Consider the following 22,359-nt stretch of genomic DNA (forward strand, 5'->3'; position numbering starts at 1 on the left):
TTTTTCAATTTTTTTTTTATTATTTCCTGATGCTTTCCATTTAGCAAAAGCAATTCACATCACTTGGTTTTTAGGTCAAAGGTACTAAAAACTGTAAACATCCTAGCTCTTCTACAAGTTTGTTGATAGGATAAAAAAAACCCTTTAAACACACTTGCTCTTCCACAACCCCACGCTGATTATCTGACATTTTTCATACAGTGGAGCTCTTTCTTTGCTTCTCAGTTAAACTTCCTTGAGGCAACTTAACATCCCCAAGGCATACTAAGCTCCTGTTTGAAAGTGGCTTCTTGCTTAATAATTGTGCACCTTTTTTACTGGCAGAAAACAAAAGCTGACTGGCCATGTTAATTGAGTACTGGACTGGTCTCAGTGGTGTGAACAGAGGCTCATAAAGCATGAGTTCGCCAACTTGGTTCAGACCAGATCCATTTGCGACCAGTCTCATGTGAACATAGGCTGATTATTCTCATCTATGTCGTGCATGGCTTTCCGCTTAGAAATCTCTTCTTGTTCTTATTTTAACCAAAAAAGATTCCTTTCGTTGTGCCTGTTTTGGGACCTATGGAGCTACAATGTAGTGGTCAACATTTTCTAGTTTCAGAACATTGATTGTATTTATAAATGGCTATTTTTTGTGAGTATATAATTCTGCTTCAGTAACACCCTATTTTATTGTATAATATATGCTAGCCAGTACCTACCTAATGAGTGGAACATTAACTAATAAGCAACACCTTCTTCATCACCTGACATCTTGTATGGATCTCTCTTAACACATCATAACTGCCCCCATACCATTTTCAAACAAGACGCTTTTTAGGGCATTTACGTGGGATACGTTGATTATGTTTAGCACTAGTGGCCTCATTTATTGTACATGTACCCCTCACCAATTTTTTAACCTATCTTCCCTTTGCAATTGAACTAACTGAACAGTTTTAGTCAGAAAGATTGCGTGATATTGCATTGCGCTACTTGAAATTTTGCCACCAAACAATATTTCCCGCCACAAAATGTCTTCAGCTGAAAGGCGCACCCTTTTTAACTGAAAATTTCACTGCTAATCATAACTTTTTGCATACGTGAAAACTTGACATCTTTCATCATATTTTTGCTCTCGTACAAAAGTATTACATCAAGTAGATTAGTTTGCTAAAAAAAAATTAGTTTGGATGTCAGTTTTCACGCGAAAGTGGCAAGTGCCATGTCACGCATCAGTGACGTCCTAAACAAAATTATGCAAACATTTTTAGATCTTGTCAGCTTTGATAAGGGTTTCAAAGGGAAAAAAAGTTTTTCATTTTCGCAATTTACATCTGATAATTTATGGGAAAGCAAAAGGGCGTGGTCGATAAATTTTCATCAACTGTTTAATACGTGTAGAATTTATTGAAATGCATGTGACAATGCAAAAACCATGAACGCAACTAAATAATTTTCCGGAGTACAGGATCAAAACCTTTTTTGTATGTTCATTGAATAATGAAGCATAATAAAGACAACTAGCTTTCATTGAAATAATTCTTATTTAGCAAGAGTTCTAAAGTCATATTTCAAATTATTTTTACTTGAAGATTGTGTTGACTGAACTCCAAAGGAAAACTTTCACGCATTTATCTTTCGGGCATGAAATGGAATGCAATGCTTTTTTCAACAGATTTCCCTTTATGAGATCAGCTTGAAAAACAGGTTTCGGTTCACACAAATCTACCTGGAAGTTAGAAAAAGTATGCCTTACAGTAATTTTTTAATTTTAATTCCCAAAAAAAAATTCACTTGCCCATCGGGCAGGTGATGGTCAGAATTCACTAGCCCAATCTCAAAATCCACTACCCCCACGCTATCGAACACAAATTTCTTTGCAAGCTGTTGAAATTAATAAATATAAACACCAGATCAAAGAGCAATGACCATGACATGTGCATGACGTAGCTGCACAAGGCGTTCTTCTATTGGTCAAAATAAAGAACGGCGGCCAATAAAAAATGGCGTTCTATTACGACAGACACTAGCCAATCACAACAAACGTTACAATTTTTTGGATACAAAGAAGAACAAATGGACCCCATTTTACAACCTGGGAGCACAGGCATCCCAGGTAATAAATATCTTTTATCCAACTTAAATCTTATATGTAAAGCACTACATTAACATAGCATTCTTGGAAAATCACAAGACTATCAGTAACTGTCATCACTGTGCCATTTGATGTTCACATCAAATAACATTCATGACAATAATAGGTGTTCGGAGAAAGGCCAGATAAGATGTTTGTGGACCCAGAAGATTTCTCACTTAAACTTTAATAGGGAATATGCAGAACAAACAAAGCTTGATAAGAACTTAAAGATGTCAAGAAAAAGGATGAACAAGTGAATTTTGTTAGTAGCCCTCAGCCAATTCCTTGCGGATTCCTCAAGGCCACTTCAGAACCACAATCATCCTTTAGAAGAGCAACTCACAGCTACTGAAGTAAATAAATCACAAATTCTTTCTAGCCTAATGACATCAACTAGAATTTTAAAATTTTAAATTTTCTTAAATGTTTCCTGCCATGCCAAGTATTTGTTTTGCAATAACCTAATAGCTTAGCTTAAATTATGAATAACTCAATCGCATCCCCTGGGTTATTAATCCCTTACCTGGAGAATCAAGGAGGTGGTGAGATTTGGATACTGAATTTACCAACAACCCCATAAGGTTTTGCAACGTATTGTTTACATGCACTCTATAGAGTGTGTGCACGACGGCCATGTTGGAGGACCGAAACAATACAATGATTTTCCTTTGGGAAATATATTCTATTTTTATGCAAATATCTTCTATTGTTTTAGTCCTCCAACATGGCCGCCATGCACACACTCTATTGTTCTTTATTTGTTTGCAGCCATCCATCAACTGGTATCTTAATCCAGGATTTAATTCCACTTAGAAGTCTATTTATGTTAAGTTTCCATGTAGTTATACAGGATAGTGCCTAGTATTTTTGCATGGAAAGCAGATGTTAACAAGGGCTATTGGAATCCAAAAAGAAAATTGGGGGTAACCATGCAATTTTTTTTTTAGAGATAATTAAGCAACAATTATTCTAAAAAATAGTTAAATACAAAGCAGTGTATGGCCTTTTTTCCAAATTGAAGCTACCCCAAATTTGGTTACCCCCAATTTTTTTTGGACACCAAGAGCACTTGCTATAGTAAGTTCTGCTTTCTCTGTATAGTTTTAAACAGTGCAAAAATATCCCTGTATTAGTAGACACCACCCATGGGAAAGCACACTATTTCAACATGAACAGAACATGTTATACGCAGTAACAAAAGGCTTACCAGTCGTTTCGTACCCACAGACGATTTGTACCCAACTCAGATGATTCGTACCCAGACAATTTAGTCGTTTCGTACCCATCCTATTATCAAGTTGTTTTGTATCAAACAGTATGTTGTTCATGTTGAGTATTGTGTCAAGCAATGTCCACTATAAATAGAGGCCATTAACGGGTTATCTGTTTTGAATGAGTCTTGCTTATGTGGTATGGAACCAAAACATTGTGGGGTCTGGAAAATTTGTGTGACGTACTTCATGTAGCACTTACACAAAATGGTTTACTCTAATCAATCATGGCAGACAAACAGTACACCGGACAGTACTGTACATCGATCAGAGGATCAAGGGTAAACTTGCTTGACTTCTTTCTTAAAATGCTTTATTCTAAAATAACCAAAAGGCTTTTACTTGTATCTTTTGTTATTTTTCTTTTGATCTTTTAAGGACGGTGCCTACTAATACAGAAGTATTTTTGTGTGGTTTATGACTATGCAGGAAAAGCAGATCTTAGCAAGGGCTATTGAAATCCAAAAAGAAAATCGGGGGTAACCACGCATTTTTCAGAGATAATTAAGCAACAATATTTCCAAAAAGTGCCGAAATATAAAGCAATGTATGGCAGTATTTCCTAAATAGAAGCTTAATTATCTCTGAAAAATGCATGGTTACCCCCAATTTCCTTTTTGGATACCAAGAGCACTTGCTGAGTTCTGCTTTCTCCGCATAGTTTTAAACCGCGCAAAGATATCCCCGTATTAGTCAGCACGTACTACCCATAGGAAACCCGAGTATCTCGAGAGGCGCAGAACGTATGCGCAGTAACAATAGTACGCACCGTCCTTAATAACTATCATATGCAACAATCAACTAGCCGATCCAGGCAGAATTTGTGTAGCTTGTGTTGCGCGTGCTAAAAGCCGATTTTCATTGTCAAAATGCGCTTATCAATCATGGCGGACAAACAGCTAACATCAGGCTAGGGTAACTTCGCTTGATTTTTGGCACAACTTCATTCTCAAAATGCTTTTTTCTTATGATTGTTGACCAAGGTACGAATCGAGCAGAGGCTTGGGTACAAACCAAAAGAGATTGGGTATGAATCGTCTGAGTACGAACTGTCCGTGGGTGCGAAACGACCGGATACCAACAAAAGTAGGCAATCAGTTGATTGTTAAGCCAACAGACCAATCTTGTACCCAGAGTCCTCAGGCTCTTTGGCCAGCGGTTAGTCGCCTGGAGAGCCTCTGGGGAACTGGAATTTTATTAGCGCAGGATTTCTCAGTAAAGCAACGCAAGTCGTTACAGTTATAGTCGTTACAGTCTCTCCTGGCGCCCACCTGCTGACCAAAAAGCCTGAGGACTCTGGGTACGAGATTGCCAACAGATAAGTTATACTTTACTGAACCAAATAGAAGAGAAAATAGAAAAGTGAAGGAACGTAAGGTAGCATACCTTTGAAAAATTGTGGGATAGGTAAATCTCAAATTGGAAAGAACATGCTGGCGAATTAAAACATAACTGCAGTGAGAAACTCATAAAATATCTACCCGTGTCCACACTCCACGGTTGCGAACGGGATTGCGATGCGGGGATAAAATTTCAACATTGCTAAAACGAAAGAGAAAGATGAATAATAATTTGAAAAAAGAAAAACAACAGAATACCTTGTTCACAAAGGTTGTTGCGACAGCAAGAAAACAGAAACCAACCAAAAGAAATTGCTTCCGCCATGTTGGTGACATTATTTTTAGGAGATCCGCTGCCCACAACAAATGGCGGCCTCAGTTAGTTGCCAGTTCCAGTTTCCGCCTTAAGATCCCTTGGACAGGAACACAGGAAGCAGAAACGCGTCAAAGCACAAGCGGACACGAAAGCCTCGTTGAATCGTTGTCAACTGGTGAGTTCTTTATCATAAAGATTAAGACTTTTACACTCTTTCTTTCGGACCTAGTAAAGTAAGCTCGAGCTTTGTGACTGACGGTGTAACTGAAACGAAGTTTCGTGGTTCATTAACTGTTTAGTAATCATGTTATGCTGTTACGTTTTATGTACTGTATAGCTGCCAAGAACTGACGAGTAAGTATTAGATACAACAATTGCACAACTTCTATCCATTTTGCAATTATGTGCTCGTTGATCAAGGTAATTGATCGGGAATGCACACATAAATCAGATTGATAATTATAAGATTATAATATTGATGTCTGGACGACGCAAAAATAAAATAAGCTTAAATAAAACTTGTATAAACATTCGCATGAATATGTTGAAACCAATTGTTTTCTTTCCTTTCGGCCTTCTTTGATGCAATACAAAACTTGTTGTGAAAAGAGTTTGTAGCAGTATCATTTGGAGCTTTAGAATTCAAAGAACGTTAATACCAGCAATATCAAGCTCTTAAAAGCTGAGCCACTAGTGATGTGACGAACACTTCGACAATATCAATTATCATCAAATGATGTGCAGGAATTTATTTTACGTTGTTGCTAGGATTATGAGAGGAACAACTGTTCCGTAGGGCAAAAGAACGAACGCCAACACAGTCTGTGAAAAGGCTACCAACTGAGGGATAGCGGCAGGTCCGGCAGGGATAACGCCGAATGCCGAATCCATAGAAGGTCATAGAAGTCCTATACAAATGTCACATAACGCCAAATACCTGTCATAACAACAACTAAAAGCTGACCTTCTACGCTTTAATAACCCTAAATAGTACAGGAGAGTGCTTAGAGTAATTAATATCGTTCGTTGCTTGGCTCTAAACTGCTGTAGATTCCGTTAAATGCGACGTTCGACTTTCGGCATTCTGTTGCAAATCTACCCACAGGGGGAAGAGAAGACGGAAAGAGAAAGTGCAAGGAGTTGGGGTGGGGTGGGGAAAGCTGATTTTGTTTCACCTGTTCACTTAGGCTGTTGTTTCACCGGCCCCTGAAAGGGTTTTGTGGTACAAGAGATAACGCCGCTCATCCGTTAGGAGAGCTTAGCAGTGATAACAAGTTACTAGTGTTTTGTCTGATTGAGGAGGTTAAAGTGGTAACTTAGGTTCAAGAATTTGTGTTGTTTGTATCCAGCTTTGCACAAGGATTTAGCTTTTTATTGTTGCTTAGCGTAGCATTTAGTTTTAAAGGGAATAAGTGGCTTCATTATGTTTACATTCAGCTGCATTCACCCGAAAAGGATCCTGTCAATTAATTTCTTTCAGTTCCATGCTTTGTGCCAACAGTACTTGTTCTCGTCGTCGGCACAACGAACTCAGTATTTTAAGCGCTTTCCGGAACATTGAGTTACTGCGCAAATATTCCTTGTGATCGTTTCTAAAAATACCATTTCGCCAAATAATTACTGTACTTAGGTTAATCTATCTGTCTTATTAGTTTTCTTTAAACTGCACGGTGTCTATTCAATTAGACACTTTTCGCTTGAATTCAATACATTCTGAGTTATTTTTGGTCAAATCTTCGCACATCAATAGCTGTTAATTTGCTTTTCGGCGTTTGCTCTCTTCAGCGGAATAACCAGATCCAGATTAAAGTATGAATGGTTTTGCTGATTCGTAGAATTCTAAATATGCAGTTTTTGTTAAAGGTGGTAAACTCTGTAATTAAACAGCGATTGTACGTGCTTCAACAGCCGTTCGCTGACCTTGCAATTCTATTCATACTTTGCTTGTACGTGCTTCAAGAACCTTTGCCGACTCTGCTGGCTGCTCTTGTAATTTATCGTTTTAGGAAATTTTCAATTTAGGTTACTTTTAAAAATAGCCGTAACAACAATAGCTTCTGGAGTTAAAAATATATTTTTTGGTTTACTTTCGCTAAGATCAAACAAACTGTGTATGCACTTCTTTGTATTTCTTTTAGTTGAATAGCTGTACGAATCATATATAGCGTAGTCAGTTTGTACTGTTTTTCGATTACATCTGCAACAACCTGTACGATTACACCCATGATTACTTCTCTGAGAAGTTGTACGACTTCAAGAAATAAACGCTGTTGGACCCAAGTCAAGTTTCTCTCATTACCATCATTGCACCAGTTCGTGGTTTGATCCCGTACCTCAAGAGGGTGACTGCTCTTTCCCGCAAGCAAGTTGCACATTTGAGTTTAATTTCCCCCTTTGTTAGTTAAATTTCCGAACGCCAGAAAACCGTAAAGTCATCAGGAACACGTCAAATCAATCAATCAATCAATCAATCAATCAATCAATCAATCAATCAATCAATCAATCAATCAATCAATCAATCAATCAATCAATCAATCAATCAACCTACCAACCAACTTTAGCCGAGATCGTGCAATTTTGAAGGTTGCGTTGTCTGTCTAGTGTTGACACATCTTTGTTTATATACGACAAAGCGACATTTTAAACTTTTTACTGGTCACTGGTTCTCATCATATCGGATTATGTCCTCTACCCCATCAATAGAATTAGACTATATGGTCAAAAATAATCGTTTCTTTTTCTCATTTCATAGAAAACACAATGTATCTCTTGTCCATAATTAAATCTCCCCTCTACCCTCTCATGACCCTCCCTTCCTTCCGACCAAAGAGGTTTATCACTCGTTTCACTTTCTTCGTACCCCGTCTCTGGAAGCTCCCCTCTCCCTCTCGTATTGCCACGTAATTAAATCGTTTCCTTTTGGACCTTTTGAACTCATCGGAAACGCTCTGAAGCGTTTTACAAGGAATGTATTCGCGAGCGCACGCTCGTTAGTGTTTAATGTGAACTAAATAAAAAGGTTTCACCGAAGCGCGAGCGCGCAGATACACAGATACGTGGAACAAACATGAAACACCTTTTATACGACCATTCACCGTCGGGTCGTGAAAATTTGGAGAGTTACATTATGATAATAAACTGTTAACAGTCTAATGGACGCCGAGGAAATTCATTATAACTGAACGTCTTAACTTAAGGACGGCGCCTGCTAATACCAGTACTTTTGCGTGGTTTATGACTCTGCGGGAAAAGCAGATCTTAGCAAGGGATATTGTAATCCAAAAAGAAAATAAGGGGTAGCCACGCATTTTTTAGAGATAATTAAGCAACAATTGTTCTGAAAAGCAGTAAAATGCAAAGCAATGTATGGCGTTTTTTTTCCAAATTGAATTGTCTCTGAAAAATGCATGGTTACCCCCAATTTTCTTTTTGGATACCAAAAACACTTGCTAAGTTCTGCTTTCTCTGCATAGTTTTAAACCGCGCAAAAATATCCCTGTATTTTTTAGGCACCACCCATAGGAAACCCGCTTATCTCGAGATGCGCAGAACGTATGCGCAGTAACAATTGTAGGCACCGTCCTTATCACAGAGTCGAATTTATTTTTACCGTAGTCCCACTTTTCAAAGTAAATAGCTGACAATGTATTGAGAGTCTGTAAATCGTGGCGGGGGGGGGGGGGGGGGTATATGATGAAAGTCCAATGTGTTTGAACGTTTACTGGACGGTCGAATGTTGATTTGCTAAACAATGGGTCACTGTTGGTCAGATTTTCTCACTAAACTAACAGTCGGTATCACCGGCCATTCGGCTAGTCATACATGAACGAGGCACTTGACGTAGATTCTCGTGTTCGCGCTTCTATTTGCGCTTATCGTACTTGTTAGTGGCAAGTCGTCTCAAACGAGCGTTGTATCATTTTCTTACGTAATAGTATTGCTTTTATTTTTAACCCTGTGGCTATGTACTGCTGTATTTCCTCCAATGGTTGATCATCTCAGACCCTTTTTACCTTTCTTCTTATTAGCTGTGATGCACCACACTAACTGATCCACAGGGAACATGAAGTCACGTGTTCTGGAGCCGTTTCATTTGTTGATCTTCCTGGGTTTGTTGTTTCTGGTTACTCAGAAAACTCATTCACAAGGTGAGTCCTCATGTTTAAACTGAATCCGTTTCTCGTTTTTTGCAAACCAAAATAGCCTGAAGTGTGTGAACAAGGCCATGTTGTCTCAGTGTGAGGATGGGACAAACGCGATTTCAGTAGGGAAACAGATTCCAATTATTTTGTTGTCGTTGCATGTTTCTTTGTTTTTTTACACTTTTTAGTCTTCTAGACCATTTATCCTTCTCCATTGACAAAACGGTCAATAGTTAAGAGTGAAGTGAAAATTGTACCTGGGCTCCATCAATACACCTTTCCATACTCCTTTCCATAATACTGTCTTCGGACATTTTTAAATATGTCATTTTTATGTGATACTGATTGGATTGGAGAAAATTGAACTTAAATGGATAATGAAATCCTTAGCTAACACGGCAAAGAATGTTACAGTTGATGTAATGGTTTGGTTGAAGCTGTCAGATTCAGAGTTAAGAAACGAACAGCTGTAAGTTGAGACCGTGAAAATTTGACTGTTTCGTTTCCTCCTGATTCCGTGGCATCAACTGTGATGAATTGACCTGGGTACTAGAAGTATTAATTTAACACCAATAATTCTCCTGCCTGATAACTGATGATGACGCACCTTGAAGTGCAATCACTGAGACTGCTGCCTTGACGTGACTGAGTGTGTGGAATTATATCCTTGGCAGCGCCTTCCAAGCTGGAGACAGTATAGGATCCAGACTAAAGTCAGTCTCCCCATCCTCCAGTTGTGGGGATTCGGCTTGCGATGAACAACTTCGTCCCATAAAAATAATTTGTTGCGGTCAATAAAACAAACTCAAGTTAGCTCTGGAACTGTACTTAAATGACTGCAACAACAAAAACCAAATTTAATTACGTCTATCAGCGATTATAGCGCTGCTGATAACATGACTTGATAGATTTTATCGGCCGAGAGGCACTTTCAGGCAATAGGATCCATCCAGAAAAAAATACCGCATGGATAATATTCGCCCGCAAAGAACCTCGCATTTATTTCTCTCATTTTTGTAATGTTAAATAAACAGGCTGCTTTCGTTGTATCTACATCGTGGATCTTTAATTTATTCATTATTTTATTTTAAACCTTTCGTCTAACCGGTCAAACTGGTAAGCTGTTAATTCGAAGTTCTATTAAAACAGCTATTTTTTGGGAAAACAATTACGGTGGTCAACACAAGAACAATATAGTAATTGGCGAACGAGAGTTGACTCTATCATTCAGGGAACAGATTCACGAAGCCTTCCTTAGTTAAGATGTATCCTAAGTATATTAGGATTATTTGCTGGCCGACTAGTGCAAGTCCAAAACGTAATCTTTGGATTGCTTCCCTTATTCTCATTTTCTTCTTTAGCCATCACTGGCTTATCCGCAGGTTTTGTGAACGCCAGCACTCTAAGTGTTAGCTGGGATGCAGCCTCCCCTAGTGAGAAAGTCAGTGGGTACGACGTCATTATTCTGAAAGAAGCCGCGGTATTGAGACGTATTGGAGTTGATAATATTACGTCATCTATTAATACCTCGTCTTTGGACCAATGCCGTAACTACACAGTGAAAGTAGCCGCAAATTCAACAGTTGGACCAGGCAACTACAGCACACTAGATCTTGTGACTAAATGTGGTAAGTCGCCTGGAATGGCTATCACATCCTTTCACGAGTTATTTAAACGTCTTAAAATCGCCGTGAAAACACTTTCAAAAACTTGGAAACGCTCTGTTTTGAGTCGCAATGTTTTGTCGATTGGCATTCCAGCTTTGCGTCGCTTCGCGTATCGAAAGGAATAGTGCGAGTGAAATTTAATAGACCGTATTCGTATTCTCGGTATTGAACTGGAACTAGCTTGCACACGAGGCTTATGCGGGGAAATCTTTTCACATGCAAATAGTTTCTAATATATTCCCCCGCAAGAGCCTCCATTGCAAGCTCGATCCAGTTCAATACCGAGAATACGAATATGTTCTATTGCACGTTAAACGAATAACTTTAGACATATTCACGAGTCCGCTCACAGAGCGCTTTGATTTCATGTTATTAGAGAGCTTAAGCATCACGTTTACGGCAAACGTGAGATTCGCGTTTATGTTTTCTTGAAAATATGAGTACGTAGATGAAAGTAGTACAAGATAATTCTGGCCTTTAATTCTATCGCAAAAACACTCAATTTTTTCTGAGAAACTGAAAACAGCGAGCGGCAAATGAAGGATAAACATGATCACGTGGTCATTTCTGCCGTTTGCCGTAAACGTGATGCTTAAGCTGTCTATTGTCTTATCTGTTTACTTGAGACCAAGCGGGTATTGTGTGACCAGCTGGTCACATTCAGCCAATCTTAATATCAAATCCAAATGATTTTGCATCAATATTAATCATCGTTTATTTATTTTCTTGAATTTTCTGGTTTGCGTACACACCTTAGTTTGTTTAACTATTCCCAGGTATTTCTTGTAGCCAAATGCTATTGCATAGGAGTCATGCAAACACCTAGTTCCTTTAGATGAATCCTGTATTAGTGGGTTACAGATTCACACCCTAGCCTTTCATGGTTTATATTTTGTGCCTTTAAATTCCTGGAAACTATAAATTAGCCTCGTTTTGGCTTAGTTAGTTCAGTTGAGTACTTGCTGTTCTGAGCAAGAGCAAGTCCTCAACAACACTGAAATCCCCGAAGTCCTCTAGTTGTAGTTCAGGGCCCAGTTGTTCGAAGCCCGATTAAGCTAATCCTGGATTTACGTGAGCTTTGATTCGAGTTTAATTACTAATCAATAAAGATTCTTCCAAAAGAGTTTTGGCCCTCAGTTTTGACTTAGACTTTTCTGTACCTTGAGCTTGAAATTGGGCTTTGAAATCACTTTTAAAGAGCAAGATGAAAACCTCGATTAACTTTAAATCGTAGATTAACGTTAATTGGCTTTCAAATAACCCGGCCTAGGTGTTTATTCCTCTAACCCTTGTGTTATTCGTTCCCGTTTTAATCCCTTTTTTTATCCGTTTCTATCTCGTGATCAAGAAACTCAAGAATCTTATACTCGAATCTATCGTTCCTTGAGCCGACCGTTCCCCCATCTTACAATTGCCTTGAAGTGTAGTTACTTTTAAGTGTTAAGCGCGAAATCCTTTAAAAAATATAAATATTATACTGCAGGGCTCGCGAACAGTCTTTTATGAACCAGGGAAACGAAGACAACTGGACATGAAAGAGATACATCAACAATAAAAAATATTGTTCTCGTCGTCTGGTTCATTCGTTCGTTTGTGAAATTATAACTGCAGGATTTATTCCTGAGTGTGGCATTAAGATTACCGCAGAAATAGATGTATTAGCGCATAAAATTTGCAGCAAAGCGTCAAGTGTGCCGCGCAAATTTCACCAAGGAAGCCTATTTTCCTATTAACATTTGAAATCATTCTGAATTACACAGCTTTAAACACTATACTGCAAATATAATCGGATATAGGATAGGCTAAAAAAAGGCTCCACATCTCAGAACATTCATTTTAAAAATAAATAAATAAATAAATAAATATACCGTTTATTTGCCACATTGCAGAATAAACTGAGTTAAAGGGCTATAAATTTACAATCAATTTATAACTAAACTACTACTACTATAGGAACAATAAAAATATCTTAAATAACTATTCACATATTTACTAGCGAATGAAATAATGGAACCTGAATGCTGGGTCCGGCAACAACTCCTATCAGCGTAAACATTATTTTTATTGTTGCCGCCGGGCCGCAGGTTGTAACTATGACCACTAGTTGCTGTTCTTGGCTTGAGGAAGTTAATGGGGTGACCAATTTATCGTTTTTTCCTATCAGTTCTTTATGAGAACTTGAACTGTCTTTCAAGAAAAAAAAAAGCCCCCGAAAACTTCTCAAAGAGACCTAGTGGGTCCTCAGAAGCCAGTTTGTCTGTTAACCGCGACAAAACATAAGAAAAGTCCGTTAAAGGTGAGAGTTTTACTTTAAAAACTAAAGGCGGATTGATTTTGATTTTACGATGTACGAAAAAACCATTAGCTGAATTTTTTTTCTGGATGTCACACATTCAAACAGTAAACTTCACTTCAAAAAATCTTGGACGTTTTCAGTAAATCGTTAAATGATTTAGTTAACTGATAGACTCACTAAAAACCTAGCTCTGAAAGCAAAAACCTTGTCGTTAATGGTCTTTTTCTACATTTGACCGCGGTCTCCCTACGAAGACTGCTGTTTTCAGCGTTGTTGATCTCAGTGCGTTTTTTGTTCGTAGTTCCTCCCTCAATCGAACACCAACCACGCATATACGTCATTGCTAGGCAGGATGCCTGGTTTCCTTGTGATTATAGGGGATTCCCCACACCGTCTGTATACTGGACAGTTACCCACCTTTCTATACCCGAAAATGTCACGGAAGGAGGAGAGAAAGTTTATTTCAACGATGTTGTCGGCGGCAGCTTAGTCCAACGAGAGCTGAAAGTAACTTCTAATGGGTCTCTGGTCATTCCGCAAGTTATACACTCAGACAGCACGGTGCAATATCAGTGTACAGCGTTTAATCGTCTGGGAGTGGCTAAGGTTGACGTTTACTTGACTGTTCTCACAGGTGGGTGTAGTTTGACAGTTTCTCCTTCCTTGTGCTTGTCTGTTCTTTCTTTATGCCAGGCGAGTATTGAGTACCAATCATTATTTTTGGTAAATTAACACTGACGAAATATTGTTGTTTTTGTGTTCTGTTTTTTACAGAGTACGTGACTGTAAATTTCAGTATAACATTTGATTGGACTAACATCCTGAACGAGCACAATCAAAACGGAACACTTGGGGAGTTCCTTCATAAACAATTTAAGGTATGGAAATAAGTCCCACGCCACCTACAGCCCACTTTGAAAAGAGTGATGGCCTGGGTCTAGAGTAGCTACCCAAGCGATTGTGGGAAGGTTTGGGGCGCGTTGGCTATTATTATCGTCCCCCCAAACAATCCCACAATCACTCGGGCAATTACTCTCGACCCAGGTCATCACTCATTTTCAAAGATGTTTATTTAAAGTACCTTCCATAACATTGTTTCCTTGTTTCCATGGTGACGTCATCGGTTATATGACCAGATTGCTCGGAATTTTTGGACTGCTATATCGCGGGTTGTAGATATTTTAGTAAAAGCATTTCAAAGGGGCATTGTTGTAGGATATCCACTTATACAAATCCGTTGAATGTTTCCTGTTCAGCGACTAAACAAATTAAAAATAAAAGTAAACTCATAAATGAGGTTTGAATGTATCCTCTTGCTCATGGCATCGACGGTTTCCCTCCACTCTGGCTCATTCGTGGCTGGAATAGATGTAATTTTTCCATTTGTGGTAGCTTGGAAACAAACAAGGAAAGTTGATAACGAGAACCTTGACAAAATTATTGGAACCAAAACGAGGCTAATTTTTCGCGGCTACCATTCGGCAGTGGTGGTCGTGTCAGTGTTGTTGCCTGTTTCTCGGAGAAAGTGGTTTGCAAGATTGTTTTGCTCGCTGCTTCTCTTACAATTGTTGTTAGTTTTTAGATACAGTGTATCACATGTTTTACCAAACGGATTTGAGAGCGGTTTGTTAGCGAATAAAACCACAACCACGGAATGTTGATAAGCTTATAAAGATTAAGTTTTGTCGCTCAATAAGCCATGATAACCTGTTTGTAATAAATAGCGTATAGTTTTACGGCTGTAATGCATATTAAGACGAAAATAAACTTGAAATGAATAGTTTTCTTAACAAATATTTACAGTTTCTCTTCTGCATCATTTTGAAAATTTATTGAATTTCTCCTTTCGTTTCTGCCTCACGGTGTTATGCTGTTTGATATAAGTTTTCTTCTGCATTAGTGTTGATGAGCAAGACTGGAGCTCTTTGCTTCAATTTTCTTGTCCCAAGCTTTTCACCTCTCCATCTCCCGGTGGGGAAAGGGCGTACTCAGGTGTGTTACGTATGTTAGTGGCAGGAATGTCTACAAAGAACTTTCTTAAGTTTAAAATTAGTGCTTTTTTAGGCAAGAAACTTTGTGACATTTTTTTGGTGAGATATTTTGGTAAGGACCACTTTTTCAGGGAGTTGACAACAAGCTAAAAGCAGAGTTCTCATTTTTATGTCAAACAATCGTAACAGGGACTTTGTTTTCAATGGGACCTTTGGGGGTTACTTTCTGGGACATTGGACTCTTTTTGGTCAAGGGTTAGCCTCATGCGACTTTTTCAGTAGAAGTCTAACAATTTCACGTTATTCGTACATTCTTGTCACTAATATATCTGGGGTCCATCTATTCCATGATTGCAATTTTCTCTAGCCAAGCAGTTTTATCCAAACTGGCACAATTTACCTTTTATCTATTGTCTTGCAAATCAATATAAAATGCCACAAAAAAAATACATTAATTGGCAATATAGTGTAAAAATAATATATAATGCTCATTTTTTGCACATGCATAACTATTAATTACTCTTTAACTTGCGATGAGGGACTTATATAAATGCTATTAAAAAAAAAAAGGAATTTTGCAGCTCCGCTATTAGGCTTGGCTAAATATATATTATTTTTGTGCTTAACTGTATTACGTAGTTTTTGGGAAAATTGGCGTCAAGCAATGTAGCGATGCTGGTTTTCCTCACTGAATGATTTGACAGTTTTTTTCTTTTGCCTGGCTGAGGGCCAGCAGCAGAAGCTACGTCTGACAAAAACTTGTCCAGCTGATTTTTGCTAAGTGGTCAACCCATCGTCCGCCATCTTGATTTCAAGTTGAAAGCGAGACCCAAGCGCGGGATCATTCGGGACAATACCCGCTCCACCACGGTACTTAGAAAAGATTGGACCGGCAACAGAACGATCGGATTGGTTGGTAATTGTTGGCCCTCTGACTGCCTTAGTCGAGTAATATGTAGGCATATGTCCTTTCAACAATAACAACAACATGTTTATTTACAGAAAATAAGGTAGATATTATACTGACCCACAAATCCCTCCTTTCCCTTTACATTTACTAGCCTATAAATTTAGATGCTAGTTATCTGACCTCAGTTTATCATCAGATCTCTCTTATTATTTTAGGCCGTGAATGTCTCTGGCCTTCAGGATGTGTCAATTATTTGCCCGCCGGATAATATTTGTGCTATCGTAGCGGTTAAGTAAGTAAGATAATATTGACCTAGTTGTGTGTTGTAGAAAAGAGAACATAAAGTACCTATAGCCTGCTAAAAGGGAGAAATCCTCTGTATTTCGACAAAATGCTACAATAACCTGCGTGATAGGTTCTACAAAGGGAAGGGACAAGGGGAATCGGGTGCGCGCGTGAAGTGCGTGGGGAGGGCATAGTCTGTGGCGTGCGTGACAAAGGGTAGGGAAGAGAGGAATCGGGCGTGCGTCAAAGCCAGCGGAGCTCTGAATTCTCCTCACACACTTCGATTCTCCTCTTCTCTTCCTGTTTCTTGGGACTACTACATAAACTGGTTCCACACAAAGTTTAGGATTCAGTCGCTTGAAACCCTCTATTTTTTCCGAGTGAGTTTCCTCTGAAGTCCAGCCCAAGAGCACCCTTAGTCATTTCCGGGTTCTGGGTATGATAGTGAGAATTGTAGGTCGTTTGTTCTTCTAATACAGAGCCTGAATTTGATCTCATGTGGATGCTTAAGATGTCCCAATGGCAAGTAATTAGAACTAGTTCGAATTAGTTCTCTGTTACAGGGTGGTGAACAAAGCATGTTGTTGTCGGCATTATGCATCATGGTCTAAATTATGGTTTGTTTGTTCTTCTCTCTTTTATTAGTTCAAATACTGTAGCTATGGTATTGTCTCTTACTGCCGCTGTAACTAAAGGGGATGCTACCGATAGTATTGAGGAGGTAATCAAGAAGATTGCAGATTCAAAAGCCATCGGTTTACTGAGCTTAAAGAACGTCATTATCAAGGGTAAGTTCTGGAACGGACGGTTATCATTTGTTCATTCCCAGTATAAGTAAATGCATATAGTTAATGGTCTCTAAGGCATACCTACTTGAAAATACTTCTTTTTGTTTATACGTAACTGTTACATGGAGCCCAGCCCCATTCAGGACTTGTTCAAAAGACAAACCACTATAATCTTACACAAAAGATGTGTGTTACCTTAACTCAACCTAGGACTGATCATACCGTGGTACCTTGCTATCCCGGGCTTTCTATGAAACTACTAGAGTAATAATTATAGGGCGGCAAAAAAGTGAAAATAACTTTGAACGTAGTCTAATTGTCTCACGTACCAGACGATTTTACGTTCGAACAGCCTCTATTGTAATTTTAATTTTCAGTATGACACGACCACAACAGCTATCTTGCTTATCGCGTGTAAATAAGTGTTTTTGTTGTTTTTGCTTTTTCGTGTTCTTTTACTTTGTTGCGTTCAATCCAAATATGTTATCCGAAGGCCCCGTACATACTAATTAAAAAAAAGAAATCTTCTTTTTCTCTTTTGTCCTTCCAAAACGCCCTAAAAAATGGTTATTTTATACGTTTATACGTTTTTCTAGTCCTGACAACCCGGTTTTCTTGAACGAAAAATGAGATTTTAGTGTAGACGAAATGTCAAAACAAAAATGAAGGGTCAGTTATTAAGTCTAAACAATTTTCAATTTTGCCGACGGTAATATCTGAACATTGTCTGCTGCTGACGGTAACAAGAAGGCTTGTATCCTAGACTAGAAAACTATTTATCTCCTTGGAATAAACCACTTATAAACAGATTTGGAGGCCCACTGATTGTCTTAAGCTGCGGCCTAAGTTAGACTGTTAAAATAACTGGCCTACATTGTCTCTTCTCTTCCAAGTAGTGTAAATGGGTACTGGCGACAAACAGTAGGGATGAACTAGCATCCCAGGGGGAGTAGTGATAGTGTTAATTGCTTCTTGGTTAAGCTGCGGCTGACTTCATCCACCTTTACCTAACCCACCCTGTTAATTATCCCTGTCGACCCATTGACTCAAAAAAAAATTAAATTAAATTAAATTAAAAGCGATAGCATTAATATGCTTTCTGGCAAAGTTGCAGCCCTCGAATTAAATTAGTTTACTGGTTTTTGTTAATTTGAGCGACGAAATAAAGCTCAGATTAAAAGTACTCTTTAATAAGGCATAGGTATTTCTGTAAGTAACCTTGCCCTGTTTCCATTTCAGATCTGGCACCCCCTGCCCCCGCGAATCGTAGGGTGGACGAGAACTCAATAAAACCTAAAGAAGTTGTCATTAGGTGGGACACACCACCTTACGCTGATGTGTACGAGCTAAGTTTTTATAGTGTGGAGAAGAAACCTCTGCTCGACAACAATGCCGCTTTCCAAACTGAAAAAACTCTTGATGCTAAATTCACCGAACTGAAGATGACCGGGCTGAAACCGGATACTGCATACGTGGTAAAAGTTAAGTCCCATCGAAAAAACTCTCAAAAGACAAGAGAAACAAAGCTGGAATTCACAACCACTAAAGGTAAATTGATCGTTCCATGAGCAACAAACTCACTGTTTTAGATTAGGCGTCTATTTTGTGGAAACAAGTGGTGCATAGAAGTATGAGCTTAAGCTAGCTGTCTTTGAATTATTTTTGACAGATCATACGCTGACAATAGTACTGGCGGTAGTAATCCCTCTGATTGCGATTATAATCGTTGTTCTTGTGCTCCTTGTCATCAAGTTCAGAAAAATACCCAGACCTGTTAAGAATGAGAGGAGGCTTACTATGGACGAAGTAAGTGATTTTCGTATTGGTTTGTAATATTTTGTGATGTCATTAAATTATATTAGAACTAAAGACACTGCAAATGATGGCGGTGTAATATAAACAACGACTTCATCACAGAATACAAGATCACATTACACCAGTGTTACTAGGCTTGACTTGAAGAAGCCAATCAGAGCGTGCAGAAAACGCTATTCATTGGTCCTTTGTATACTAACTATATATGCATGTTTTTTTTATAAGTGATTCAGAGCAGGTCTCTGGAGCTGTGTTAGTACTTTCAGTAGAACGCCCTTCGTGGAAACTGGCGAAAGAGAATTCTGAATTCCGAGAGCTGTCTCTCACATGCCTTCTTGCCAGTCTTCATTCATTGTTGTTATAAAAGGATAAGATTATTTCGTAAATCACTCGAGTACATTTTAGGCCGACTTAGACGTTACAACGTTTCTGATGAATGCAAATATGGCGGATCACTCCGGGGTAGACCTGGTACGAGTTGCACGAGGTGGAGGCTAGTGAGGCCTCTGTTTCTATGATGTTTCTTTTGACTACGCTTAACTAGTTAACTACTTTCGTCATACGCGACATGTAGAATGTCGTAGGAGTTTGAAACATGTTTTCAAACCTTACGACAATCGTTCAGGCAGGCCCTGTTGAATGACGCGAGCAGCGCGCTATAGAAGCCACATACGATAGTCCTAAGCAAACTTTCATAGGGTTCGAGTACTCGAGCAGAGTAGTTTCCAACAAAAGCAGCATTTTATAGACATTTAAATAAAATTATCATCTTACCGTCTGATTTCTTGTCCTGTGTGTTTGATGTCCCCCTCTTCTTCTTCCTTTAATCCCTCTTAAGCCCCATTTACACTACAGGAAATTTTTGGCACGGCTCGGGTAAAAATGGTACACGTACCAAAAACTATAGCACTGATGTCCTGTTTACATGTCTTTTTTTCTGCCGTGCTAAGCGGCGTGAGAAAATGTTTTGGTACGGGAAAAAGGCTCAACATCTTGGGTAGCGTACGCGATTATTCCTTAGGGCGCATGCGGCCAATGGCTTCTTTCATTCAAACATGGCGGGTGAGAAGTATTTGGAGTGTCTACTTCTAAAAAGGCTACACATCTTGTCGCAGGGACGTCGAAAATTAGTCTCTTCCTGTTCTTCTTTCCAGAATAATACTAAATAGAAAAGGCGTGAAGATACAAATATGTTCATTGTCATAGCAGCAATGCTGGCTTGTAATGGTCACTGATTTGAGTTGCTAGAAACAGTATTCAGGGACAAGGAGTGTATTCCTTTACTTCATTTCCTTTCTTAGAGTGACCGTGAGATTTTCTTGGTGACTTGCTTGTTGCAGGGCGCGCCGATTCCGCCATGTTGAATGGAATTACTACACATGCTTCAACAGATGGTGCTGACCACAGTTACGAAGGCTCGTCAGGAAAAAAATTGGTTTGGCACGGTCAATCGTTTACACTACACATTTCGTCCGAGCCGGGTCGAGTTTTTGGGAACGCGTACCAATTTCACCCGTGCTCGGACTACCTTTTCAGAAGGGCCGAGCACGGGTGAAATTTTGGGTCGGCAGGGATAAAATTTGGTACGGCAAAATCATTTACACTACAATATTTACCCGAGCCGAACCTTTTTTTTGGGTACGCGTGCCATTTTTATCCGAGCCGTGCCAAAAATTTTCTGTAGTGTAAATGGGGCTTTATTCTCCGATTCAACCGCTCCTCAACCGCCCCGTTTGAAAATTTTCAGTACTTAGTCCCAGTTCTACGCTGCAAAATGACTTAGTTCCACACTGAAACGCCGCAATTGTTTGGGGTTTCAGTGGCCAGCGTAGACGGAAAAACACAATGGCGGCGGCTGAGGAGCTGTTGAATCGGAGAGAAACGTGGATTAAAGTCAGAAGAAGAGGTGGAAATCAAAGATACAGAACAACATATCAGACGAGAAAATGTTAATGTTATTCAAATGTCGATAAAATGCTAGAGAGTACTCGAACCCTATGTCTCCCATCGCTCGTTTTTGCAGTTGCAAAGAGACAGGAGAACATATGGTCCCCAAGACAGTGATGATAACATTTACCTAGCTAGAGGCGATCGGATTGTTGCCCTGTCTGAAACTGATTTCGTCCGAAAGTGGCCAGAAATCCCACGGGGATTGCTCAAACTTGCGGAGGAACTGGGCGCTGGTGCGTTTGGCCTGGTGAGGAAAGGATACCTGATGCGCAACAACAAAGTAATTGAATGTGCTGTCAAGATGCTTAAAAGTAAGTGAAGAAAGTCATTGAATGCACCGTAATAAACCAGAGATTTGTTTGTAAACTAACAGCTTAAAACCCAATGGAAAGCAAAGAACTACTGTAACCAACCTTTGACTGCAGTTTCTAAGTATAACGCTGAAAGTCATACAATGCACGTTCCTTTTTTAAGCTTCATAGGTTGAAACACATACCCATGAAATGGTACATGGCCTTGACCCATTTCTTTAATGGAATAGGTTACATTTTTAATTGAGTTTGTTGTTTGTTGTTGACGGTGACGATGACCGTGATGAGAATGATGATGATCTCTTCCAGGACACGGCACTGAAAATGAATTAAGAGACTTGTACAACGAGCTCAACATCATGGCCTCGGTCGGCAACCATCCTAATATTGTAAGCTTGATTGGCGCATGCTCTGAAGATGGTGAGTTATTGAGTTCTGTTGGATATTTTCTTCCTTGAGTCTTATCTCAGTCCTCCCAGACGAATCGTGGTCTCTGAAAATGAAATTTAAGGCAAACTTGTCATATAATTCAGCAGAAGGCGAAAGATTGTGTATTAATCTTTTGGTAAGACAATTACATCCCGGAAAGAGAAGAAAAGTCCAGATTGGACATTGTTAAGAACAAACAGATACACTTCTCCAGGGTCTTCGTGGAAAACCTAGCCAAGAGTTTAAATATTTCATTTTCACCGGGGTAAACCTAACCGAAGGAAAAACAGGGGGCATTTTTAAATCCTGGGATTAACTAGCAGGTACTAATGTTCTCAGAGCCTGTGGCATTGTCGGCCTACGAAAACTGCAGTTCATCTTCATTGTGAAAAGCTACTCGACTTAACAAAAGCAGGACAGATTTTACTTTACCTTCTTTGTTAGGTCCCCTCTGGGTTGTGGTAAAATTTGCTGAGAATGGGTCGCTGTTGGATTATATCCGGACGCACAAAAAGCAGCCAGACTACATCAATACCATGACGGGCGAGTCATCGGCAATCTCGAACATCGAAATACTGCAACTAGCACATGGAATCGCTAAAGGAATGAATCATCTGGCAAAAGTCAAGGTAAGAAAGCCAACGAAGTGTTATCTTATTTGAACAAAGAGACACCACGTAATCCAGTACCAAGCATTTGTGAAGGATTGGTATTCTTGTAGGTCTT

The 22,359-nt window shown here is 39.2% G+C and overlaps 2 protein-coding genes across 3 annotated transcripts in view; one reads left to right on the plus strand and one right to left on the minus strand.

Moving 5' to 3' along the window:
• LOC146458710 (UDP-N-acetylglucosamine transporter SLC35D4 homolog) overlaps positions 1-5,129 on the minus strand; it is a 17,570-nt gene extending 12,441 nt beyond the window's left edge. The window contains exons 1-2 of one of the 2 annotated variants that reach the window (XM_085090413.1): positions 4,992-5,129; positions 4,780-4,826 (exon numbers count right to left, since the gene is read on the minus strand). In XM_085090413.1, the coding sequence (XP_084946539.1) occupies positions 4,780-4,826; positions 4,992-5,069 (125 nt within the window). In that variant the 5' untranslated portion in view covers positions 5,070-5,129. The remainder of the gene's footprint in view (positions 1-4,779; positions 4,827-4,991) is intronic. The other variant, XM_085090414.1, reaches the window with a different exon arrangement.
• LOC146458711 (uncharacterized) overlaps positions 5,082-22,359 on the plus strand; it is a 25,229-nt gene continuing 7,951 nt past the window's right edge. The window contains exons 1-12 of the mRNA XM_085090403.1: positions 5,082-5,224; positions 9,078-9,197; positions 10,553-10,819; positions 13,456-13,788; positions 13,929-14,032; positions 16,271-16,347; positions 16,986-17,128; positions 18,368-18,676; positions 18,798-18,934; positions 20,967-21,204; positions 21,514-21,624; positions 22,078-22,262. Coding sequence (XP_084946529.1) covers positions 9,113-9,197; positions 10,553-10,819; positions 13,456-13,788; positions 13,929-14,032; positions 16,271-16,347; positions 16,986-17,128; positions 18,368-18,676; positions 18,798-18,934; positions 20,967-21,204; positions 21,514-21,624; positions 22,078-22,262 — 1,989 coding nt within the window. The 5' untranslated portion in view covers positions 5,082-5,224; positions 9,078-9,112. The remainder of the gene's footprint in view (positions 5,225-9,077; positions 9,198-10,552; positions 10,820-13,455; positions 13,789-13,928; positions 14,033-16,270; positions 16,348-16,985; positions 17,129-18,367; positions 18,677-18,797; positions 18,935-20,966; positions 21,205-21,513; positions 21,625-22,077; positions 22,263-22,359) is intronic.

This window comes from Pavona decussata, unplaced genomic scaffold (assembly GCF_977016875.1).
Source record: "Pavona decussata unplaced genomic scaffold, jaPavDecu1.1 SCAFFOLD_232, whole genome shotgun sequence".
Classification (NCBI taxonomy): domain Eukaryota; kingdom Metazoa; phylum Cnidaria; class Anthozoa; order Scleractinia; family Agariciidae; genus Pavona; species Pavona decussata.